Genomic DNA, 27,719 nt, shown 5'->3' with positions numbered 1-27,719 from the left:
TTTATATTTGATTATTATAATACATTTGAATGAGTAATGATTTGTTTTATTGAATCCGTTAGTGCCCACAAAGCTCTTTCGTAATATTATTGATTATGTTACTTCATCATTACTATCTAATACCATATCACAGACGGACCAGCGAAAGTTTGTGTTTGAGTTAGACCAAACTTTTTGGTATTTTCCCTGTAATTTCTGAGCGCACATACTGCACACACACAGCCTACTCATAGGGACAGCCAGTGCTGTGCAAGCTGGGTTGGCATGCTGAGCTGCTAGTGCTTATGTGTGGTTTGTGTCAGAGGAGCACTGTCCCTAAAATAGCTAGCTTTGGCCTGGAATGTCATCTGGCATCCTGACAGATACAGCTGAGTGGTGGCCACGCACACATGCACACACACAATCCACCACCTTCTGCTTCCCTCCACTTTATGCTGGGCCTCTATCCTATTTTCTTTCTCCTTCTCATCCCCCCTTCTCCCGCCTCCTGTTCTCACGTGAACCTGCCAGGTGTGTGGGTAATAATAATAATTATTTTGTTATATTTTGTCCTGTTACACACAAGTGTGTTTTTTTCCACATCCCAACTCTCCCTGAGATTTTTTCACCTTGCCGGCCCCGGTTTCAAACCAGGAAACTTTGAGTTAATGGCCCAATGCACTAACCTCTAGGCTACCTGTGCGTGTGCCCGTGCGCGTGTGTGTGCGTGCAATATCTCTACTTCCTGTTACTGTTTTGAGGCCATTGGGACGGTGGAGTTAAGGCTTTCTCATAAAAACCACGGAGGAGAATTTCAGTGCACTGTTCCTGTCTGAGGAGGAAATTAAAGAAAGTTTCTGCTGAGGGGTTTCAACTTTACCTCTCTTTCTGTCTGCACGATATACAGCTGATATACAACTTTCAATCCTGAATCAGATGGAAACATTATAATAATGTGTTTGGTATAGTTTAACAGGTTCTTAATGTAAAAGGTGGTTTCAACTCATTAGGCTACCTTCCCCTCATTTCGTCCTTATACAAAGTTGAAATATAGAGTATATTTAAGATGAAACACGATTTATTTTAAATCCCCCCCCAAAAAAGTACCCATACAGTATAAAGTTCCCTCAAGTAGTTTACCATATTGTAAAAATAGAAACTGCTCTCCATGATTTACCTGGCTAAATGAATGATTGGGGAAGGTGGCCTAGAGTTACAGTGAAACATACAATTACAATGGGACTGATAGCTAGCAAGTGGTTCATAAACTTCCGGAGTGGTACATTAAGTTACAGCGGCACAGTAATTATTACAGAAACTTTCCATTCACTCCCTAATCTCTGGAGTGGCGGTAATGGCTGTTCTCCTCCTCCGTCCATCCATCGTTTCACTGGCTTGACGCCAGCAGTCATTTCATTCCATTACTACAGAACCTTTATCAATGAAAACCCCCTGGAGGACCAGAAGTGAAATTACAGTTGAGGAATCAGAGTGTATTGAATTCTCATCCTTAGAGGACAGGCTTAGGTTTTATCTCCTAATTCCTCTCTGCTAGTAAAAACGTGAAAAGCATCTCAACATTTCCTCCCATGTAAATCACATTGACATTCAGTTCTGTGCTTGCTCTCTCATGTCTAAGTATCCCTCATTTTCTCCCCTGGTGTAAATCACATTGTCGTCCGTCTCTGTGCTCGCTCCCTCGTGTCTGGAATGAGCCCTGGTGGGTGGTCGCGCGTTAATTGAATTCAGTGTTCATATTTAACGTGCACTGGTACACCGATAGGATGCGGTCTGCTGTGTAGGATGTATTCATTCAGCCTCGTCGATGAACCACAGCCATATAAACGAATGGGAAAGGGAAAGAGGTTGGTTGTAGTGGCCGATATTATACCACCTGGTCAAACCAACTCAAGACTGGAGGAAATAGTCTACACCGTATTTAAAACAATGTGATGTGGTATACCTGCCTACAGAAAACGGCTATTGTAGAATGTTGTCATTGTTCATTATTCAACTGTTGTCTACTGCTCAAGTATCAGTTTATTGAGTGTTTCTAAAAGCTCTTCTTTTGTTGGTTTACAATGGTGTTAAGGAACAGTTCCTACTTTTTTGCCCACTGTTTAATGTTCTCTTCGTTTAATGCCTATCTGTTTCCATTGTGCTATGCTGCTTCAGTGTCTGTTTCTAATGCAGTTTAACACCAGTATCTTGTGTTTCTCATGTTATTTTTGTGTTGACAGGAGGCGGAGTGGCACTGTGATGAGTTCACTAAAGGAGCCTGCTTCAGTCGGGGGAAGTCAGAGGTGAGGCCGTTAACACACTCATTCCATCATGAAACAAACCCACTCATAACTCAGACTTAACTTAGACTTCACTCAAACTGGAGAAAACCCCTCATGGACAACAATGTGTGATTTATGTCTGAAGTAGGTGGATTTATGTCTGAATTTAGTGGGTTTAGTGCACACCTTTCATTTAAACTGACTATACACAGACACTGTTTTCCTTTCTTCTGTTTGGGTGTGTGTGTATGTGTGTGTGTGTTTGTGAGTGAGTGAAAACAGTGTATTTAAATATCACTCCACAATAATATAAAATACATATTTTTTTAACTACATTGTGGACCGTTCAAATTGAGTTGAGACACTAAACACAATCATGGTCAAACATGGTCAAACATGGTCAAACATGGTCAAACATGGTACATTACAATTATTGTATTTTTATTAAATACAGTGGATGAAAGGACAATTAGGCTTAAAAAGAAATGTCTCCGTTGGAGGATTTTATTTTATTTAACCTTTATTAAACCGTTGGAGGATAAGATGGAATGTTTTGGCTCAGACATTCACACTCACACGGCTCAGACATTCACATGGCTCAGACATTAACATTCACACGGCTCAGACATTCACACGGCTCAGACATTAACATTCACGCGGCTCAGACATTCACATTCACACGGCTCAGACATTCACATTCACACGGCTCAGACATTCACACGGCTCAGACATTCACATTCACACGGCTCAGACATTAACATTCACATGGCTCAGACATTAACATTCGCATGGCTCAGACATTCACATTCACACGGCTCAGACATTAACATTCACACGGCTCAGACATTAACATTCACACGGCTCAGACATTAACATTCACACGGCTCAGACATTCACATTCACACGGCTCAGACATTAACATTCACACGGCTCAGACATTAACATTCACACGGCTCAGACATTAACATTCACACGGCTCAGACATTCACATGGCTCAGACATTAACATTCACACGGCTCAGACATTCACACGGCTCAGACATTCACACGGCTCAGACATTCACACGGCTCAGACATTCACATTCACACGGCTCAGACATTAACATTCACACGGCTCAGACATTAACATTCACACGGCTCAGACATTCACATTCACACGGCTCAGACATTCACATTCACACGGCTCAGACATTCACATTCACATGGCTCAGACATTCACATTCACACGGCTCAGACATTAACATTCACACGGCTCAGACATTAACATTCACACGGCTCAGACATTCACATTTACACGGCTCAGACATTAACATTCACACGGCTCAGACATTAACATTCACACGGCTCAGACATTAACATTCACACGGCTCAGACATTCACATGGCTCAGACATTAACATTCACACGGCTCAGACATTCACACGGCTCAGACATTCACATTCACACGGCTCAGACATTAACATTCACACGGCTCAGACATTCACACGGCTCAGACATTCACACGGCTCAGACATTCACATTCACACGGCTCAGACATTAACATTCACACGGCTCAGACATTAACATTCACACGGCTCAGACATTAACATTCACACGGCTCAGACATTCACATTCACACGGCTCAGACATTCACATTCACACGGCTCAGACATTCACATTCACATGGCTCAGACATTCACATTCACACGGCTCAGACATTAACATTCACACGGCTCAGACATTAACATTCACATGGCTCAGACATTAACATTCACACGGCTCAGACATTCACATGGCTCAGACATTAACATTCACACGGCTCAGACATTCACACGGCTCAGACATTCACATTCACACGGCTCAGACATTAACATTCACACGGCTCAGACATTCACACGGCTCAGACATTCACACGGCTCAGACATTCACATTCACACGGCTCAGACATTAACATTCACACGGCTCAGACATTAACATTCACACGGCTCAGACATTAACATTCACACGGCTCAGACATTCACATTCACACGGCTCAGACATTCACATTCACACGGCTCAGACATTAACATTCACACGGCTCAGACATTCACATTCACACGGCTCAGACATTCACATTCACACGGCTCAGACATTAACATTCACATGGCTCAGACATTCACATTCACACGGCTCAGACATTCACATTCACACGGCTCAGACATTAACATTCACACGGCTCAGACATTAACATTCACACGGCTCAGACATTAACATTCACACGGCTCAGACATTCACATTCACACGGCTCAGACATTCACATTCACACGGCTCAGACATTAACATTCACACGGCTCAGACATTCACATTCACACGGCTCAGACATTCACATTCACACGGCTCAGACATTAACATTCACATGGCTCAGACATTCACATTCACACGGCTCAGACATTAACATTCACACGGCTCAGACATTAACATTCACACGGCTCAGACATTAACATTCACACGGCTCAGACATTCACACGGCTCAGACATTTTTCTTAATAACATTTCCCATAGTTTATACAGCAGTAGACATGCACTCCTAATGCAGTATAAGTATAGTTCTAGACACACATAAAGACATAATGCATTATAAGTATCATCATAATCACTTAGAATATACTGCAACATAGTGCTTCATAATTGCTGATCACTTCTTCCTCAAGGGTCATGCAGCATTATTGACTAATAATGAAGTAATCAGCAATTATGAAGCACTATGTTGCAGTATATTCTAAGTGATTATGATGATACTTATAATGCATTATGACTATTGGTATATGGAATTATGAGTCTTTATGCATGTCTATAACTATACTTATACTGCATTAGGAGTGCATGTCTACTGCTGTATAAATACATTGTCCGTGTGGACTTCATAGAAAGTATTACCCAGGTTTGTTAAAACCTCTTACTTCTAACCCCTCCTTTTTTGAACATTCTGTTAAAAATCGCGCAACTTTTCAGCGTCCTGCTACTCATGCCAGGAATATAGTATATGCATATGATTAGTATGTGTGGATAGAAAACACTCTGAAGTTTCTAAAACTGGTTAAATCACGGCTGTGACTATAACAGATCGTGTGTTTCATTGAAAAACGCAAGAAAAACTGCTCTCTGAAAGCTAAAAATAATTTCCATAAGTCACTTCCATGGGTTGTTAAAAGGGGACAAAATTTAATATCGACCTGCATGCAATTCATACAAATTCCACACGATGTCGCCATTGTCGTCATTTTCAATTGAATTTTTTGTTGGAAAATCCAACTATCTGGATTCCGTTTCTTCCAGTCTCCACCAGGATGCTGTGAATGTGGACATTGGCAGCCATTGATTTGCAGACGAGGAGCTATTGAATATACATCGCCCTGTAATCATTTTGATAGATTATAAACGTTTACTAATACCTAAAGTTGGATTACAAAAAGATTTCGAAGTGTTTTGTGAAAGTTTATCGTCGACTTTTTTAATTTTAAAAAATGACGCAGCGTTTAAAAACAATGTTTTTTTCTGAATGACACAGCTTCCATAGAAAGCTATTTTGGGTATATATGGACCGATTTAAACGAAAAAAAGACCCAATAGTGATGTTTATGGGGCATATAGGAGTGCCAAGAAAGAAGCTCGTCAAAGGTAATGAATGTTTTATATTTTATTTCTGCGTTTTGTGTTGCGTCGGATAAGCAGAGTCTTTGTTTACGTCGCATTCAGGCATTTTGAGGTGTTGCATGCTATCAGATAATAGCTTCTCATGCTTTCGCCGAAAAGCATTTTAAAAATCTGACTTGTTGGCTAGGTTCACAACGAGTGTAGCTTTAATTCAATACCCTGCTTGTGAATTTTGATCAAGGTTTGAGTTTTAACGAGTACATTTAGCATTTAGCGTAGCGCATTTGCATTTCCAGGTGCCTACTTGAGACATATGCGTCTCAAGTAGAATCAAGAAGTTAATCACTTGGTACCACTTTAGTTCATTGCTCTCTAAAAGTGATGATTCAAAAGCATTATGGTAATTCCTAGAATACACTATGTCTGTGTCAGTGAGCGCTGTGTGTGTGTGTGTGTGTGTGTGTGTGTGTGTGTGTGTGTGTGTGTGTGTATACACGCGCACACATGCACACACACACACAACTATGAGGAGTTCAGTAAAGGAGCCTGCTTCAGTCAGGGCAAATCAGAGGTGAGGCCGTTAACACACTAATCCCAACATGAAACAAACCCACTCATAACTCAGACTTAATTTAGACTTCACTCAAACTGGAGAAAACCCCTCATGGACAACAATGTGTGATTCATGTCTGAAGTAGTATTTAGTGGGTTTAGTACACACCTTTTCATTTAAAATGACTATACACAGACACTGTTTTCCTTTCTTCTCTGTGTGTGTGTGTGTGTGTGTGTGTGTGTGTGTGTGTGTGTGTGTGTGTGTGTGTGTGTGTGTGTGTGTGTGGTTTTCCTGCATACCCTCCTCCAAATAACATGCTTTATAACTGAATGTGACTGTGGGCTGAACTGCAGGGGCCTCGTGGGTATTTCAGTTGTTTGGTTGGAGTCTGAGAGATTTGACTGTGTGTTTATCCCTCTGTGAAAGGTTGTTAGAGGCCTATAACACACACACACACACACCGCCTCATGGGCCTATGCTTTTTTCAGATTAGATTATATTTTTCTTTAGACCGAGAGAGAAAGATGCACCTGGGAAAGTCTTTATAATCAGACAGCGCCAGAGAGATGTACCTGTGAAAGTCTATAATCTGACAGAGAGAGAGATGTACCTGTGAAAGTCTTTATAATCAGAGACAGAGAGATGCACCTGTGAAAGTCTATAATCAGACAGAGAGAGAGATGTACCTGTGAAAGTCTTTATAATCAGAGACAGAGAGATGTACCTGTGAAAGTCTATAATCTGACAGAGAGAGAGATGTACCTGTGAAAGTCTTTATAATCAGAGACAGAGAGATGTACCTGTGAAAGTCTATAATCAGACATAATAGGTTTGCAGGGATTGGCCAGTGTATGATTGTCATTCTGAATTAGAGACCTAAGGAACAGTTTTTCTTGTTGTTGCTTCTGAAGATACACTCCAGTAATGTACAGTAATATTTCGCAGAATGTTTCCCTTCCCTGGCAAATAATGCAGACAGGCAATGCAAAAATAAGCAGGAAGGGCACAGGACAATTTTGATTTGAAGCGCACGAGACAATGACACTAAGAACAGCATTGAAGACATCATTCTCTGCATATTTATTTATTTATTTCTCTCTCTTTCTTTCTCTTTCTCTCTTTCGCTCTGTCTTTCACTCTCTCACATTCACTCTATTTGTCACTCACACTCTGTCTCTCTCGGTCTCTCACTCTCTCGCTCTCTCACTCTCTCACTCTCTCGCTCTCTCACTCTCTCGCTCTCTCGCTCTCTCACTCTCTCGCTCTCTCACTCTCTCGCCCTCTCACTCTCTCGCTCTCTCACTCTCTCACTCTCTCACTCTCTCGCTCTCTCGCCCTCTCACTCTCTCTCTCACTCTCTCGCTCTCTCGCTCTCTCACTCTCTCGCCCTTTCACTCTCTCGCTCTCTCTCACTCTCTCACTCTCTCTTCATCTCTCCCTTTTACTTGGCAGAGTTGGGGGGTTTTATTACTTAGTCCGCCGCACAGCAATATACCGTAACTTAAGTTATTTCACAGATACGGTGTCTCCGCCTTGAGTGAATTTACAAGTGATTGTGCTCTTTAAAGCCGGTGTCTGCCTTTCTGAACCGCCTTTGATTTATTTCCACCAGGAGAAGAAAAGGGACTTAAATTGACTTGACGGGAGTCGATCGGCAGCTCTGTCTGGTTTGTCATTCGAGAGCCGTGCATAACAGTCTCCGTGTTACTATAAGGAGCCTGAACGTTTGTCAGGAGGTTTTCAACACTGTGACACAAGACACGCATTAAAATCAGCTTTTTATTTGCTGGGGGAACAACCTCCGTGCTGAGTTGAGTTATACACACAGGCAGCCACACTACAAAAGGCAGACACACACACACACACAGCGAGACACACAAACACACAGCGAGAGAGACACACACATACAATGTGCTTAGTACAGGAAAATGAATCGATTTACGAGTTAACCTCCATCTTGATAGGGGGAAATAAAATATACCCGGCTTCTACCCCTCCCACAGACACACATATACTGCTCCCACTAACCCTTCAGCGGTCCCTTGTAACACTCCTAAATCAGGCACCACTGATAGAGAGAGAGGTGGAGGAGAGAGCGAGTGTGAAAGCGAGAGAAAGGAGAAAGAGAAAGGGAGATTGAAGAGCGAGAAAGAGAGGAAAAAAGAGAGTCAGAGAGGGGCATCTCTAGTACACCAGACAGTCTGATTTACTGGCCCTAAATCTGAACGAGGCCCCTCAGAACCACAAGCCCCAGGTCCCTTCAGACGGACTCAGGGGAACTTACCATACAAGTGGTTTATTTTAAGACTCCAGTCAGACAATGCAAAAACACACATCCACCATGTTCTGACAAGACTTCTCACTGCTAGCATCGTGTTAGTGTTGTGTGTTTTTAACAAAGTCCACTGATAGACTGAGCAGTGTGAACAGTGTTGGGGGAAACAGAGGTCGTGTTGTTACACTGTTTCAATCAATCACATTTTATTCATTTTTTATTTGTATAGCACTTTTCAACCCGGGCTTTAAGCTAACCCCAAAGGATTAGCCAAGGCAACAGAGGCAAAGAAAAACTCCCAATACAGATGTAGGATCTTAATTTGATCACCCTGTTGCAGGAGAACTTTCCTGCTGTGCAGGACATTTAAAACATGAGGTTTAAAAAGACTTGTGAAGTTTGTAATTTCCACTTTGACATTTTTGACTTGATTTTCCCTTACAAAAAATGTATCAGCCCCTACATTCCCTGTTGCTGCAGGATAATTTTATTACTGTAGCAAACTGGCTTGAATTAAGATATTACATCTGTAGGTACTCTAGGGCTGCAGCTTCATTATTCCCAGTTAGTGCAATGTTTGGATGTGACTGGCTAGTATTTACACATATACTTTCTTATCTTGCATATGTGATTATTTGTATTATATGTAATCTTTGTGTTTTTTTTTATCTTCTTCTACCTTTTTTGAGCTCTCGTTGAAGAGAAATTCCAATGTATGTACTTACAAATGGCAAATACTTGAAACTTGGTTAAGGTGTTTATTCCTGTGTTTGTGTCATTCTATTAGTGCTAATGTCAGCTGTGCTGTTCTGTCCTCTCCACAGGAGGAGTGTCAGAATTACATCAGAGTGCTGCTGGTGAATGGAGATAGACTGTTCACCTGTGGAACCAATGCTTTCACACCCATCTGCACCAACCGCACTGTAAGAATCTATTCATGTCTCTTCTCTCCTCTCCTCTCCTTTTTTCTTCTCTCCTCTACTTTACTTCCTTATCTGTAACTATCTTCTCTTTTCCTCTCTTCTACTACTCCTGCTCCTCTACTTCTAGTTCTACTCCACCTACTGTATATAAGCCTGCAGTTTAATCCGAGGGAAGTGTGTGGGCTGTTGGTTATATTATATGGTGTGTAGGTGGAGGGAAGGACAATGTTTTTATTTTATTTTTAATTTTGTTAGCAGCAAATGCAAAGGTCACCGTCTCATAACGACTACTCCGTCAGAAATACATATGGTATAAATGTCAATACATTATTACGATGGTATTTCATCAGCCCTGTTATAGGAGAACACATATTTACTCTGAGTGGGTCTGCTAATATGAAAGATAAGTGCTGCATAGCTATAGAGAGAGGGAGAGCGAGAGAGACAAAAAATGGAGTGTAACAGAGAGGGAGAGAGAGGGGGGATCGGGAGAGAGGGAAAGAGAAAAGAATTGAGTGTGACAAAGGGAAGGAGAGAGTGGGGGGGGATCAGGCAAGAGGTAGAAAGAAAGGGATCGAGAGCGACAGAGAGGTAGAGAGAGGGCAGGAGAGGGAGAGAGGAAGAGAGAGAGGCATCGTGAGGGAGAGAGGTGGAGGGAGAGAGAGATTGCGAAGGAGGTAGAGAGAGGTCACGAGGGAGGGAGAGAGAGATCGCGAGGGAGGGAGAGAGATCGAGAGGGAGGGAGAGAGAGATCGCGAGGGAGGGAGAGAGGGATTGAGTGCGACAGAGAGGGAAAGGGAGAGAGTGGGATCAAGTGTGACAGAGAGGGAGAGAGAAAGATCGTGAGGGCGGGAGGTATCGGGTGCGACGGGGGGGGAGGGGGGGAGTGTGTGACAGAGAAGGAGATTGAGAGGGAGGGAGGGAGAGGGAGAGAGAGCGACAAAGAGGGAGGGAAAGATTCCAAGGGAGGGAGAGAGAGAGCGAGAGAGAGGAGAAGGAAATAAATATGCATTTAGTTATCATAATGTGTGTACATAACCACAGATTAATATCCCGTTAATGACCCATTCACTGTCTTTACAGGCATTTACTGAAATTAATTCTGTCCAAATGTCCTCATTCATGACACTGTATTAATTAATTTCAAGACCTTATCAATATTTATGGCCTTGAATGGCAGGATTATTTTTGCCCACTATGGATTTGTCAGAAATTAGAGAATGCAATCCTCTAGTCATGCTATTGATAATGGCGATGATGATATTGCTACTGATGATGATGAGTATGATGATTGTGATGATGATGAGTATGATGATGATGATGAGTGTGATGATGATGAGTGTGATAATGATGAGAAAGGAGGATGATGATGATGATGAGAATGAGTATGATGAGGAGGATGATGATAATGATGAGTATGATGATGAGTACGATGAGTATGGTGGTCATGATGACGAGGATGATCATGATGACGTTTTTGATAATGATGATGAGTAAAATGATGATTATATAGAAATTTTTATTGCTGCCCCAATGTCCTCTTTGCTGCCCTGTAGACAGCTATGAATCATCAGACACCTAACACCTGCTTGGCTGTCTCTTTCTGTGTCTGATCACATTTATGAGACGGCTGCAAGGAAATGTAACATGGCAACTGACCAGGAAGGAAGGGAGAGAAAGAGAGATGATCTGAAAGCCAAGTCAACAGCACTGAGTGTGTCTCAAATGATTGGCTATTAGAGGTGTGAAAGTGACCCGTTTCCCCAGCCCGTCCACCCAACCACAGCTGCTGTGTGTCCTGAAGAGAGAACTCATTCACTCCATTGCTTTAATATGCATGATAGATGCAGCCTCTATTTATACTCTATCCCCATTCCACCTGTCTTACAGACCCAGCTCGACCCAAACACTTCCCTCAACACACAGAATAAACTCCATCAATACCCCCTTTCTTCGCAGACTTCAGGCCCAGACACAGTGACACTTGTTGGGTCAAGCTGGGTCAGACCGGAGGCCCGGAGCGGAGGTAGTTTGTGTTGACGGAACCAACGGTGGTCCAAATCAACCCACTCTAATAAATCTATACAAAGTGACCCGCTCTTAGGCTGTTTTATTAATGAGCATCACGTACTTTAAGGAAGTGGAAAGTCCATCTCTCATTGATTAACCAGAAACCCAAGCCAGCATTAGAGAGAAGCTTCAGTGTGTCAGTTGGACAAAGCTTGTGTTCTGTATAGTTAGACATCTTCTGCACGTCAGGCAGGATGTGCAGTTAAGAACACACCTGGGTCGATGTGAGTAATGTGTAGCATTGCCTCATAGCTTAATGCGATGGTTAGTGGGGGGGAGAAACTATAGTGGCCCTAGAATTGACCATTGCAGAACCCCATTTGGGGAATTAGTAAGCATTTAAAGTTTATTGGAAGGGTTTCCATTGAAACAAAGATACATTTCTACAACAGTATGTGGTTAACCATAAATGCGAATTACGGAATGATGGTTTATATAAATAATGTATAAAAATACATCACGGTTTAGATTGATAGGAATGGAGGTGGAAGTCTTGCCCTAAGCATCTCTCCTTCACGGTTACACCATGAGTTTAATTTTCATATTGGCAAAGAAAACACTGTGTACATTCCAGCTCTTAAACATATCCAAGGCTTTTGCCTCAGTTTATGTTGGGTGGGTTTTTATTGGGAACAAGTGTACTGTCTTAGGGCCAAGTGTAGGTCGTACTGTAGAGTATTTTTAAACACGGAGAGCTGGATTTGGCCTCGCTTTCAAAGGCAGACAAACCAAACGTCTGAGCTCTGAGCTTCGCATGGAGCTGCTTGTGAAAACGGAGAGGCTTTCCCTAAGTCACTGATGTGGTTTAACAATGCTTTATCAAGGAAAACAGATGTATGTCCGCTAGTCATCAGAACAACCAAACCAGGAGGAATAAAATGTACATGAACTTCTCCAGGAAGTACAGTGAAGATGGAGGTTTTCTATTAGCATTGGTCCTGTTCCAGATGTTGTGTTCTTGTTCTTAGAGTGTGGTTTTGGATAGGTTAAGCTGATTATAAAAGGCTGTGGGAATAGTCATATTCTTGCCTAAAAAGATGCTATAGCTAATTACCAGCAATACCCACCCACATAGATATGGCCATAAGAGCTCTGTGCTGGGAACTGCGTAGGTAGAATGTAGGTTGCCTCTATTTTACCTCAGTTGATTCTCCAGGGATTAGTTTTGTATACAAACTTGATAGCTAAAGGTAGGATTTTAGCTATGGTTCTGTAATATTGTTTTGCCGTAACAATAAGAGACAGGCTTCTTCCTAGAGGAGAAACAGCAGTTTCACAAGGTATTATTGTTTATTGTTCCATATCCTTCTTTCTAATCTGAGGTCTGTCCAAATGAAGTTTAATTCCCAAACACTATATCCACCAATTTTTCACATTTGCGTTTTTTCATCCGAAGTGATTGTTTATGGGTACCTTCATGTGTGTGTAAAATATTACTGCTCTCAGATTTGTTTGCAAAACGATATATGTCCATTGTTTCGCTGGAATGGAATGTTCGTATCCTGTTTATTTGACTGTGATATGTGGTTGTCTCACCTAGCTATCTTAAGTTGAATGCACTTACTATACGTCTCTCTGGATAAGAGCATCTGCTAAATGACTAAAATGTCAAATGTAAATGTTTTACATACAGATCTCATATTACTGTCTTGCATTTTTTTTTTATTGATGTCACAAATGTACAGTATAATTTGTAAATGTCTTTATAAAAAATGTAGTTATTTGTTGCATTTGACTGTTTAATAAGGATCTGACCTTTTTTTCACATTTTCGCCTAAAATGACATACCCAAATCTAACTGTCTATAGCTCAGGCATTGAAGCAGGGATATGCATATTCTTGATACCTTTTGAAAGGAAAAACTTTGACGTTTGTGAAAATGTAAAATTAATGTAGGATAGCATAGTGCATTAGATCTGGTAAAAGAAAATACGAAAAAAACAAAACATTTTTTTTTTTTTTTTTTTTTGTACCATCATCTTTGAAATGCAAGAAAAATACCATAATTTTTTATTCCAGCCCAGGCGCAATTTAGATTTTGGCCACTAGATGGCGGCAGTGTATGTGCAATGTTTTAGACTGATCCAATTAAGCATTGCATTTCTGTTCAAACTTTTGGGTCAAGACTGCCCAAATGTGCCTAATTGGTTTATTTGTAACTTCTCAAGTTCATAACTGTGCACTCTCCTCAATCAATAGCATGGTATTTTTTCACTGTAATAGCTACTGTAAATTGGACAGTGCAGTTAGATTAACAAGAATTTACGCTTTCTGCCAATATCAGATATGTCTATGTCCTGCGAAATGTTCTTGTTATTTACAGCTTCATGCTAATCGCATTAGCCTACGTTAGCTCAACTGTCCCATGGGGGACCCACCGATCCTGAAGAAGTTTTCAAATCTGCTATAGCAGTACTAGTTATTTCTCTTAGAGTGAGGCGGATATATAGCATTTAGCAAAAAAAAACATTTGTCTCTCTGAATTGAAACCACCAAGTGATAGATTTTAAACAAGAAACATGTCTGTCATTGAACAACCTCATGCCATCATGATAAGATAGTGAAAAAACACAATCATTTATTTGATCATTTCTTTTTTTTATCAACTAATTCCACAACATTTCTGAAAATTGATAAAGTTTTTGAATTTAAATGAGCTCATGTTGAGCCAACCAAGCGGTACATGTGTATGTATGTCTGTGTCTTTTGGTATTGACTGTATGTGTGAGGTAGGCAATGATTAGCATTAGCAGGAACGAGCTGGATGTTAGCGATGACAAGCTAGTTATGAGATGAGAAATCGGCATAGTGGTGAAATAAACAATCATATAAAGGTGATTTGTAAAACAGTCTGCACTCACACTGCTTTGCCTTTATCAACTATAAATGCTGCCAATTGTGACTTCTCTGTTTCACTTGAACTTTTACTATCATAATCAATTATTCAAGTCAAACCCCAAATCTCTCTCATGGTTCTGTGGTAACCAAGCAACGTGCTCAATGTTTAGCCTTGTCTCATTGTGTGATCATTCTGCTAAAACTCACAGTATTTGAGAACAATAAATGTTTGTATGGGAGTGATGAATTCCAGTCAAGTAGAGGGGAGTTAAAAATCATGTGATGTGTGCTCACACTCCCTCTCTCTCCACTCCTGCGTGCATTTGTGTGCATTATAAACACATTAATCCTCTCCCTCCTCCTACCCCTCATCTCCTCCCCCTCTCCACCCTCTCTTCCCCGCCCCCTCTAGCTGACCAACCTGACAGAGATCCATGACCAGATCAGTGGGATGGCCCGTTGTCCCTACAACCCTCTCCATAACTCCACAGCCCTGATCACCTCCAGCGGAGAGCTCTATGCTGCCACCGCCATGGACTTCTCTGGCAGAGACCCAGCTATATACCGCAGTCTGGGGGGGCTGCCGCCTCTACGCACTGCACAGTACAACTCCAAATGGCTCAATGGTAGGATGGGGTAGAGGTAGGGGTAGAGAAGCAAGCGGTAGGCGATAGGCGGATGCTGCCAATAATGCACTGCTTAGTACAACTCCAAATTGCTCAATGGTAGGCTGGGAAATAGAAGGTGGTAAGGGGGCAGGGGAATAAGCAGTAAAGGTATGGAGAGGAGGATAAGTAGTTCATATAGAAAGAGAAAAGGGGTGGATGAGGGGGAAAGGGTAGAAGTTGGTGGTGTTTACAGGAAGTTGGTGGTGTTTACAGGAAGTGTCAAAATGTATTTTACAATATATAGGAACGAATATATATATATTATTTTTTAAATATTTTGTTCTTTCCTTTTGAAGGATATACAAGTGACATTTCCATCTGGTACTGAAACAATGAAATCAGTGTGTCGTTCTGAAGAGCTCAGTGGATCGCAGTTCAACAGCACACCCCACCTGGAACAGGGCAGCTGATTGAATACGCTGCTTCAGTCGTTCACTTGCTCTAAAAGAGCAGGTCAATCGCTATCTTGTCAGGATTTTATCTGATTCACATTAAAGCCAGATTGAAAAAATAAATTAAAAGCCACCACATACATAGCGCCGCGACAACCTTTGAGAAAAGGTTTAATAACTAATTTTATGGCAAATTGATTTTTTCTCCCTTTTCTCTTGTGATGCTGTGCAAAGGTGCAGAGGAGAGGAGGGGCTGAAAGAGCAAACAAGGGAAAAAAACTCTTTCATTTAAAAGTGAATTAAATCACTGTCAGAGAGGATAAAGCGTGCGGTTAAGGTCCAATAATGTCATACATAAAAATGAACAGCTCATCAATGAGCGCTCTAGGAAGGTCAGCAGTTTTAGATGGGTTGACAACTATTACACCATTGTTTTGGTCATACCTCATCCTAACCTTTAGGGTTTCCCTGGATAAATAATTAATTTTGAAACACAAAGTCATTAATAACAATGCCATAATTTATTAAGACTAATCCCTTCAACCTCACATTCCTATGGACCCCTAGTCAATCACTCAGAACTCATTGTCATATACAGTGCATTCGGAAAGTATTCAGACCCATTGACTTTTTCCACATTTTGTTACGTTACAGCCTTATTTAAAAATAATTTTCCTCAGCAATCTACGCACAATACTCCATAATGAGATAGTGAAAACAGATTTTTTTGAAAATGTATAAAATAAAAACAAACAGAAATAGCTTATTTACATAAGTATTCAGACCCTTTGCTATAAGACTTGAAATTGAGCTCAGGTGCATCCTGTTTCCATCGATCATCCTGTTTCTGCGACTTGATTGGAGTCCACCTGTGGTAAATTCAATTGATTGGACATGATTTGGAAAAGCACACACCTGTCTATATAAGTTGACAGTTGACAATGCATGTCAGAGCAAAAACCAAGCGAGGAGGTCGAAGAAATTGTCCTTAGCTCTGAGACAGGATTGTGTCGAAGCACAGATCTGGGGAAGGGTACCAAAAATGTCTGCAGCATTGAAGGTCCCCAAGAACACAGTGGCCTCCATCATTCTTAAATGGAAGACGTTTGGAACAACCAATAATCTTCCTAGAGCTGGCAGCCTGGCCAAACGGAGCAATCGGGGGAGAAGGGCCTTGGTCAGGGAAGTGACCAAGAACCTGATGGTCACTCTGACAGAGCTCCAGAGTTCTTCTGTGGAGATGGGAGAACCTTCCAGAAGGACAACCATCTCTGCAGCACTCCATCAATCACGCCTTTATGGTAGAGTGGCCAGACGGAAGCCACTCCTCAGTAAAAGGCACATGTCCACCCGCTTGGAGTTTGCCAAAATGCACCTAAATACTCTCAGACCATGAGAAACAAGATTCTCTGTTCAGATGAAACCAAGATTGAACTCTTGGCTGGAAAACCAAGCGTCACATCTGGAGGAAAACTGGCACCATCCCTATAGTGAAGCATGGCGCTGGCAACATCATGCTGTGGCGATGTTTTTCAGCAAGACGGACTTGGAGACTAGTCAGGATCAAGGGAAAGATGAACGGAGCCAAGTACAGACATACTTGATGAAAACCTGCTCCAGTGAACTCAGGACCTCAGACTGGGGAGAAGGTAAACCTTTCAACAGGACAACAACCCTAAGCACACAGCCAAGACAACACAGGAGTGGCTTCGGGAAAAGTCTCTGAATGTTCTTGAGTGGCCCAGCCAGAGCCCGGACTTGAACCCGATCAAACATCTCTGGAGAGACCTGAAAAAAGCTGTAAAGCGACACTCCCCATCCAACCTGACAGAGCTTCAGTGGAGAATGGGAGAAACTCCCCAAATACAGGTGTGACAAGCTTGTAGCGTAATTATAGGGTAGTGTATCGATTGTTGAGGGAATTTTTTTTTTAAATCAATTTTAGAATAAGGCTGTAACGTTACAAAATGTAGAAAAAGTCAAGTGGTCTAAATAGTTTGTCTCCTCCTTTAACAGAACCTAACTTTGTCTCCTCCTACAACAGAACCTAACTTTGTGTCCTCCTTCAACAGAACCCAACTTTGTCTCCTCCTACGACATTGGGAACTTCACCTACTTCTTCTTCCGAGAGAACGCAGTGGAACACGACTGCGGTCGGACCGTGTTCTCTCGCGCTGCCCGGGTCTGTAAGAACGACATTGGGGGCCGCTTCCTATTGGAGGACACCTGGACCACGTTCATGAAGGCGCGGTTGAACTGCTCTCGACCAGGGGAGATACCGTTCAACTATAATGAACTACAGGGGACGTTCTACCTACCAGAGCTAGAACTGCTCTATGGGATCTTCACTACTAATGTGTAAGTGTGAGATGCATACTATACACACACACACACACACACACACACACACACACACACACACACACACACACACACACACACACACACACACACACACACACACACACACACACACAGAGGGTATATTCTGCCTGTATTATTAAGCAATGATGCCCGAGGGGGTATGGTATATGGCCAATATACCACGGTTCGTACAGTAAAAATAAATGGTGTGTCATACCCGTCTGATATACCACGGCTGTCAGCCAATCAGCATTCAGCGCTTGAACCACCCAGTTTATAATGTATGAAGTATACTTCAGGCACAGCTTAAAATGAACAGTCATGTTATACATACTATCGTCATTCACACACGTTTAGTTTCACAGTTTGACTTTAAACTAATTTCTTTCATTTTCAATTTTCTCACCTCTTAGAAGAGACATGCTTTTGTGGAAAGTGACAGTTTGAAAAGTCAAAGCTATTCGTCAGGCCCGATCCATACACTTAGCCACAGAGGCAGAACATTTTAAATGAAGCCTGGTGTTAAATTTATAGTCACCTTACACCATCACTCACAGTAGGATCTGAGTCTGTGTAGGGACAGATGTGTAGGTATATTTAGAGGACAAAAACAGAGACTGGACATTAACAGTCAGCAGACAAAATCCTAACCATATACAGTGCCTTCAGAAAGTATTCACACTCCTTGACTTTTTCCACATTCTTGCCTACACACAATACCCCATAATGTAAAGTGGAATTCTATTTTTATTTTCTTTCCAAATTAAGTAAAAATGAAAGCTGAAATGTCTTGAGTAAATAAGTATTCAACCCCTTTGTTATGGCAAGCCGGAATAAGTACAGGAGTAAAAACAAAAGTCACATAACAAGTCACATAGTAAGTTGCATTGACCCACTCTGTGTGCAATTTTAGTGTTTAACATGATTTCTGTACCCCACACGTACAATTATCTGTAAGGTCGGTCAGTCGAGCTGTAAATTTCAAACACAGATTCAACCACAAAGACCAGGGAGGTTTTCCAAAGCCTCGCAAAAAAAATAACCTATTGGTAGATGGGTAAAATAAATTAAAAAGCAGACATTGTATATCCCTTTGTGCATGGTGAAGTTATTAATTCAACTTTGGATGGTGTATCAATACACCCAGTCACTACAAAGATCCAGACGTCCTTCCTAAATAATTTTCCGGAGTGGAAGGAAACCACTCAGGGATTTCACAATGAGGTCAATGGTGACTTTAAAACAGTTACAGAGTTTAATGGCTGTGATAGGAGAAAACTGCAACATTGTAGTTACTCCACAATACTAACCTAACTGACAGAGTGAAAAGAAGGAAGCCTGTACAGAATAAAAATATTCCAAAACATGCATCCTGTTTGCAACAATGCACTAAAGTAATACTGCAAAAAATGTGGCAAAGCAATGAACTTTTTATCCTGACTTCAAAGTGTTTTGTTTGGGGCAAATACAATACAATACATTATTGAGTACCACTATCCACATTTTCAAGCATAGTGGTGGCTACATCATGTTATGGGTATGCTTGTAATCATTTAGGGGAGTTTTTCAGGATAAAAACAACCCAGAATGGAGCTAAGCACAGGCAAAATCCTAGAGGGAAACCTGGTGGTCTGCTTTCCACCAGACACTGGAAGATGAATTCACCTTTCAGCAGGGCAATAACCTAAAACACAAGGCCGAATTTACACTGGAGTTGGTTACCAAGAAGACAATGAAAGTTCCAGAGTCTCACAGTTACAGTTGTGACTTAAATCTGCTTGAAAATTGTTGGTTAGACCTTAAAATGGTTGTCTAGCGATAAACAACAACCAATTTGACAGAGCTCGAAGAATTTAGAAAATAATAATTGGCAAATATTGTACAGTCCAGGTGTGCAAAGCTCTTAGAGTCTTACCAAGACTCACAGCTGTAATCACTGCCAAAGGTGATTCTAACATGTATTGCCTTAGGGAGTTGACTCAAGATATATTATTGTTTTATTTCAAGATATATTATTGTTTTATTTTTCATATTTATTTTTTTCAAATGTAATGTCAAGGTGAAAGAAAATCCACTTTGACATTACAGAGTATTTTGTATAGATAGTTGACAAAAAATGACAACTAAAAAACGTTAATCCCACTTCCTAATACAACAAAATGTGTGAAAAGTCAAGTGGTGTGAATACTTTCTGAAGGCACTGTATATTTATCGCTATCCCTCTCTTCCCCCTTCAGGAACAGCATAGCAGCGTCTGCGGTGTGTGCCTTCAACCTCAGTGCCATCACCCAGGTGTTTGGAGGTCCCTTCAAGTACCAGGAGAACTCTCGCTCCGCCTGGCTACCCTACCCTAACCCTAACCCTGACTTCCAGGTAAATACTCACCTACCCCAACCCGGAAGGCTGGTTTGCAGTTGGTCGATCAACATGTCTGTAGACAGTTGTCGCAGTGACATCGTGACCATTCTATTATCATCCAACATCAAACTTATCGTCTTCGTTATGAAAAAGTATAATTACAAAACGACAGCCTCTGCATGGCATTTTTATTAGATTTTTTATTTTGCCTTTATTTAACCAGGTAGGCCAGTTGAGAACAAGTTCTCATTTACAACTGCGACCTGGCCAAGATAAAGCAATGCAGTGCAACAAAAACAACACAAAGTTACACATGGGATAATCAAACGTACAGTCAATAACGCAATAGAAAAATCTGCATACAGTGTTTGCAAATTAAGTAAGGAGGTAAGGCAATAAACAGGCCAATAGTGGCGAAGTAATTACAATTTAGCAATTTACACTGGAGTGATATGTGCAGATGAGGATGTGCAAGTAGAGATACTGGTGTGCAAAAGAGCAGAAAAACAAAAACAAATATGGGGATGAGGTAGGTAGTTGGTTGGATGGGCTATTTACAGATGGGCTGTGTACAGCTGCAGCGATCGGTAAGCGGCTCTGACAGCTGACGCTTAAAGTTAGTGAGGGAGATATAAGTCTCCAACGTCAGTAATATTTGCAATTTGTTCCTGTCAATGGCAGCAGAGAACTGTAAGGAAAGGCGGCCAAAGTAGGTGTTGGCTTTGGGGATGACCAGTGGAATATACCTGCTGGAGCGTGTGCTATGGGTGGGTGGTACCTAGCAAAGACTTATAGATGACCTGGAGCCAGTGGGTTTGGCGACGAATATGTAGCGAGGACCAGCCAATGAGAGCATACAGGTCGCAGTGGTGGGTAGTATATGGGGCTTTGGTGACAAAACGGATGGCACTGTGATAAACTGCATCTAATTTGCTGAGTAGAGTGTTGGAGGCACTCTCTTGTAAATGACATCGCTGAAGTCGAGGATTGGTAGGATAGTCCGTTTTACGAGGGTATGTTTGGCAGCATGAGTGAAGGAGGCTTTGTTGCGAAATAGGTAGCAGATTCTAGATTTAACTTTGGATTGGAGATGCTTAATGTGAGTCTGGAAGGAGAGTTTACAGTCTAGCCAGACACCTAGATATTTATAGTTGTCCACATATTCTAAGTCAGAACCTTCCAGAGTAGTGATGCTAGTCGGGCGGGCAGCGATCGGTTGAAGAGCATGTATTAAGTTTTACTAGAATTTAAAAGCAGTTGGGGGCCACGGAAGGAGTGTTGTATGGCGTTGAAGCTCGTTTGGAGGTTTGGTAAAACACAGTGTCCAAAGAAGGGCCAGATGTATACAGAATGGTGTCGTCTGCGTAGAGGTGGATCAAAGAATCAGCCGCAGCAAGAGTGTCATAATTGATATATACAGAGAAAAGAGTCGGCCCGAGAATTTAACCCTGTGGCACCCCCATAGAGACTGCCAGAGGTCCGGTCAACAGGCCCTCCGATTTGATACACTGAACTCTATCTGAGAAGTAGTTGGTGAACCATGCGAGGCAGCCAGTAGAGAAACCAAGGCTGTTGAGCCTGCCGATAAGAATACGGTGATTGACGGAGTCGAAAGCCTTGGCCAGGTCGATGAAGATGGCTGCACGGTACTGTCTTTTATCGATGCCGGTTATGATATCATTTAGGACTTGGGTGCACCTCAGGCACCCCCGTGACCAGCTCGGAAATCAGATTGCATAGGGGACAAGGTATGGTGGGATTCGAAATGGTCGTACGATCTGTTTGTTCACTTGGATTTCGAAGACCTTAGAAAGGCAGGGCAGGGTTTGGGTCTAGAGTGTCTCCCCTTTGAAGAGGGGGATGACCCCAGCCGCTTTCCAGTCTTTAGGAATCTCAGACGATACGAAAGAGAGGTTGAACAGACTAGTAATAGGGGTTGCAACAAAGGTGGCGGATAATTTTAGGAAGAGAGGGTCCAGATTGTCTAAACCAGCTAATTTGTAGGGATCCAGATTTTGCAGCTCTTTCAGAAGGTCAGCTGTCTGGATTTGGGTGAAGGAGAAGTGGGGGGCTTGGGCCAATTGCTGCGGGGGGTGCAGAGCTGTTGGCCGGAGTAGGGGTAGCCAGGTGGAAAGCATGGCCAGCCGTAGAGAAATGCTTATTGAAATTCTCAATTATCGTGGATTTATCAGTGGTGACAGTGTTTCCTAGTCTCAGTGCAGTGTGCAGCTGGGAGGAGGTATTCTCCATGGACTTTACAGTGTCCCAAAACTTTTTGGAATTAGTGCTGCAGGATGCAAATTTCTGTTTGAAAAAGGTGGCCTTTGCTTTCCTAACTGACTGTATTTATTGGTTCCTGACTTCCCTAAAAAGTTGCATATCGCGGGGACTATTCGAAGCTAGTGCAGTATGCCACAGGGTGTCATAGGTCAGTCTAGCCTGGAGTTAACCAAGGTCTATATCTTTTCTTGGTTCTACAATTTAGGAAAGGGGCATGCTTATTTAAAAAGAAAGCACTTTTAAAGAATAACCAGGCATTCTCTACTGACGGGATGAGGTCGATATCCTTCCAGGATACCCAGGCCAGGTCAATTAGAAAGGCCGGCTCACAGAAGTGTTTTAGGGAGCATTTGACAGTGATGAGGGGTGGTCATTTGACCGTTGACCCATAACGGGCGCAGGGAATTCATCAGTGACTGCTGAGATCCTGGTTGAAAACAGCAGAGGTGTACTTGGGGGCAAGTTGGTCAGGATGATATCTATGAGGGTGCCCATGTTTATGGGTCAACTAGCAGTACGAACTCTGACGATAAATGGGGGGGCAATCAATTCACATATGGTGTCCAGGGCACAGCTGGGAGCGGAGGGGGCTCTATAACAAGCAGCAACAGTGAGGGACTTATTTTTGGAGAGATGGATCTTTAAAAGTATAAACTTGAACTTTGGGCATAGTCCTGGATAGTCTGACAGAACTCTGTATCTCTACAGTAGATTGCAATTCCACCCCCTTTAGCAGTTCTGTGTTGACGGAAAATGTTGTAGTTGGGGATGGAAATTTCAGAATTTTTGGTGGCCTTCCTAAGCCAGGATTCAGACACGGCTAGGACATCAGGGTTGGTGGAGTGTGCTAAAGCAGTGAATAAAGCAGACTTAGTGAATAAAGCAAACTGATGTTAACATGCATGAACCCAAGGCACTGGGCTTCAGCAGCCCAGTGCTCCAAATAGCATACTTGCTCTATTTGAACACCTATAAACCCATCAATTTAAAAATGAACTTGGTAAATTGCCATCTAGCAAGCACGGCAACTAAAAGCAACTTTCTAAACAATGTTTTGGTTTGTTAGTAGCTTGTTAGCTAGCTAACTAGCAGGCTAACCAGTTCAAATAATGACCAGAGTATAGCTGACAACACCTTAACTTTAGCTACTTTTCATTCATTATTAAAGGAAAATAAACCCACCACAACAACATAATTACAAGGTAATGATGGCGAGTTTATAGAAATGAGCTTTTGGTTGTGTGTATGACAAGATAAAAGTAGGACATTCAAAATGAGAATTTTAGAACTACTGCACTGTCTTGTCACAGTGGATTTGGTCTTGTTGCTGTAGCAGCCCAGTAACCACGACAACGGGCATTGCGAAGTTTGCAGAGACATACATTTTTTTCATGTCTGTGCAACAAGGAAACAGTCGCAGCGCCGGTCGACAGACATTCCACCAGAGTATAAATTAAATGTTGTTTTGACCAGCGACACTTGTCACATTCTAATTGTCTACAGACATGTCATTAAACCAAGTATACACCACCCTTAACCCTGACTTCCAGGTAAATATACACCTACCCCAACCCTAACCCTGACTTTCAGGTAAATATACACCTACCCCAACTCTAACCCTGACTTTCAGGTAAATATACACCTACCCCAACTCTAACCCTGACTTTCAGGTAAATATACACCTACTCCAACTCTAACCCTGACTTTCAGGTAAATATACACCTACCCCAACTCTAACCCTGACTTTCAGGTAAATATACACCTACCCCAACTCTAACCCTGACTTTCAGGTAAATATACACCTACCCCAACTCTAACCCTGACTTTCAGGTAAGGAACTCCAGTATGGCCGCCGACACAGCTCACAGGAAAATCTTCTGTCTCTATTGTAGAAACAAGGCCTTGAGCCATGAGCTCAGCTAGGTGTTATTCTATCAGGGTTAAGCCAGGCACAGGATCAGATTGGAATATGTTTTGGGAGGGATGAGCCTGAATCAGTTTTTAAAGTTGAATATGACCAATTGAATATAACAAATCAGGCTAATAGCTACTACCATAGTGTGACAAGACAGATGTATGACTCAGGTCAGTGCCTTACAGATGTAGGATCTTAATTTGAGCCAGTTTGCTACAGCAGGAGATATAATTAATGGACGTTTTTGTATGGGTTGATACATTTTTCGTTAAGGAAAATTAAGTGGTTTTTTTAAATTGGAAATTATACACTTTAGAAGTGTTTTAAAAACTCAAATACACTAAGTTTGCATCTCCTGCTGTCCAGGAATTTTGTCAGCAACAAAAGAGTGATCAAATTAAGATCTTACATCTGAGATGGCGACGGACGACCGCGCCTGTGTCTGTTTCCCATGGACAGTCAGCTCTGGTGGACATCTAGCCGTCATGGACACAGGTTTTCACCTGGTTATTCTGAGAGATTTTATCACCTCAACAACTCTGTCCAATTAACCAACACACACAAACATAATCGCATACAACAGAAAGTGTGTGTGTGCATGTGGTTATGTGTATGGGTGGGTATGCATTTGTGTTTGTGTTTTGTTTGTGTGTGTTTTGTTTGTGTGAAGATGTCACCCAAACCTAGATAAAGTGTGCTGTGCTCCAACAGCGAAATGTGTGTGTGTGTGTGTGTGTGTGTGTGTGTGTGTGTGTGTGTGTGTGTGTGTGTGTGTGTGTGTGTGTGTGTGTGTGTGTGTGTGTGTGTGTGTGTGTGTGTGTGTGTGTGTGTGTGTGTGCGTGCGTGCGTGCGTGAGTGCTGATGAGCAAGCCCCAGAGTTCCTGTACACTCCCTCTCATTAATTAATTCTCTCTCACTCTCTCTCTTTCAATCTCCTCACAAACCTGTTAATAATGACGACCTCGCGTTATAAAACTCACTGATGTGAAATTTACAACATCCCAATCGCACCACTACAGTACTTTCCCTGGAGCCGGAAGAAGTTGCCCCTAACCACTGACCCAGGACCAGGTGTTATTACATCTCCCTTATAGTTTAAGGTTAGGAGTGGGTTGAGAGTAATCTGATCCTAGATCTGTGTTAAAGGGCAACTTCTACCTATCACGAATGGCACTTCATTTTCTGAAGCCTCTCTGACCCATAGCCAAGGAAATTTGTTTGGGGGTGGGGGTGCTGTGATTTGTTTTGCCTTTTGGGGGGATGCAGAATATTTTTTTTTGCCCAAGCTGAAGATGTCTTTATCGGTCTACTAATACAGGACTAGTAAAGGCTCAGTGCATGACTTTTGAGAAAAAAATTACTAAATGTATTTGAATGTTTACCAGCATTTAAAAACAGTTAATCTGATTAATACTGTTGGAATATAAAAATAGTTGCTTGATATGTTTTCCAGTTTCTTGAAATACTTTGCAAATGCAACTTATTTCTATGTGAACTGAAATGGTCTATTCATTCCTTTTCAGTAGACACTCTTATCCAAAAGAACTTACAGTAGTGAGTACATACATTTGCATGCTTTTTCAAACCCACAACCCTAGTATTGCAAGCGCCATGCTCTACCAACTCAGCCACATCATCACATCATCACAAACCACTTGATGTCTCAATGTACTCAATTACTCTACTGTACATTGTTTTTCTTCATGGTGATGGAAAGTCTAGTTACCATCCTAGATGACCAGCTTGTGTACAATACAGTAATGTACATTATGTGGTTTGTAACGATGGTAAATTAATACTGCACAAAAAGTGGTTGTTTTCCATGTTATTTGATCAAGAAAAATATTTGATTTGGAGTGGATGTTTTGTGTCTTTGCCCATAACTTTGCAGCTTTTGATGTAAATGTTTGAGGAAAGAGTTTTGTTCTTCATGGATTCCATTAAAATGACAATCAAAGAGAAAGGGACAGGGCAACAACTCTTACAACTCCAACTGTTGAGTCATGTTCTTAATTATACAACTATCTTTTTTGCCAAAGTGGAGATGCTGAAAACACGCTACACGCTACACGCTACACGCTACACGCTACACGCTACACGCTACACACGTCGATGGCGCTCAACTAAAACTACAATGAACAAAAATAGGAATGCAAAATGCGACAATTTACAAGATTTTACCGAGTTACAGTTCATATCAGTCGATTTCAATAAATGAGGCCCTAATCGATGGATTTCACACGACTGGGAATACAGATATGCATACAGTGCCTTGCGAAAGTATTCGGCCCCCTTGAATTTTGCGACTTTTTGCCACATTTCAGGCTTCAAACATAAAGATATAAAACTGTATTTTTTTGTGAAGAATCAACAACAAGTGGGACAAAATCATGAAGTGGAACGACATTTATTGGATATTTCAAACTTTTTTAACAAATCAAAAACTGAAAAATTGGGCGTGCAAAATTATTCAGCCCCTTTACTTTCAGTGCAGCAAACTCTCTCCAGAAGTTCAGTGAGGATCTCTGAATGATCCAATGTTGACCTAAATGACTAATGATGATAAATACAATCCACCTGTGTGTAATCAAGTCTCCGTATAAATGCACCTGCACTGTGATAGTCTCAGAGGTCTGTTAAAAGCGCAGAGAACATCATGAAGAACAAGGAACACACCAGGCAGGTCCGAGATACTGTTGTGAAGAAGTTTAAAGCCGGATTTGGATACAAAAAGATTTCCCAAGCTTTAAACATCCCAAGGAGCACTGTGCAAGCGATAATATTGAAATGGAAGGAGTATCAGACCACTGCAAATCTACCAAGACCTGGCCGTCCCTCTAAACTTTCAGCTCATACAAGGAGAAGACTGATCAGAGATGCAGCCAAGAGGCCCATGATCACTCTGGATGAACTGCAGAGATCTACAGCTGAGGTGGGAGACTCTGTCCATAGGACAACAATCAGTCGTATATTGCACAAATCTGGCCTTTATGGAAGAGTGGCAAGAAGAAAGCCATTTCTTAAAGATATCCATAAAAAGTGTTGTTTAAAGTTTGTTTAAATTCAGTCTCTCGATGTGCAAAACTGATAGCGACTTACAGCTGTAATCGCAGCAAAAGGTGGCGCTACAAAGTATTAACTTTGCACGCCCAATTTTTCAGTTTTTGATTTTTAAAAAAAGTTTGAAATATCCAATAAATGTCGTTCCA

At 41.7% G+C, this 27,719-nt stretch overlaps 1 protein-coding gene across 2 annotated transcripts in view; it reads left to right on the top strand.

Moving 5' to 3' along the window:
- LOC139420340 (sema domain, seven thrombospondin repeats (type 1 and type 1-like), transmembrane domain (TM) and short cytoplasmic domain, (semaphorin) 5A) overlaps positions 1 to 27,719 on the top strand; it is a 185,538-nt gene that overhangs the window by 71,884 nt on the left and 85,935 nt on the right. For both annotated transcript variants that reach the window (XM_071170334.1, XM_071170335.1), the window contains 5 exons: positions 2,220 to 2,282; positions 9,527 to 9,625; positions 14,946 to 15,159; positions 17,666 to 17,951; positions 20,195 to 20,330. In XM_071170334.1, the coding sequence (XP_071026435.1) occupies positions 2,220 to 2,282; positions 9,527 to 9,625; positions 14,946 to 15,159; positions 17,666 to 17,951; positions 20,195 to 20,330 (798 nt within the window). The remainder of the gene's footprint in view (positions 1 to 2,219; positions 2,283 to 9,526; positions 9,626 to 14,945; positions 15,160 to 17,665; positions 17,952 to 20,194; positions 20,331 to 27,719) is intronic.

This window comes from Oncorhynchus clarkii, chromosome 11 (assembly GCF_045791955.1).
Source record: "Oncorhynchus clarkii lewisi isolate Uvic-CL-2024 chromosome 11, UVic_Ocla_1.0, whole genome shotgun sequence".
Classification (NCBI taxonomy): domain Eukaryota; kingdom Metazoa; phylum Chordata; class Actinopteri; order Salmoniformes; family Salmonidae; genus Oncorhynchus; species Oncorhynchus clarkii.
Note: the sequence above shows the minus strand (reverse complement) of the source record. Positions and strands in the feature narration are given on the sequence as shown.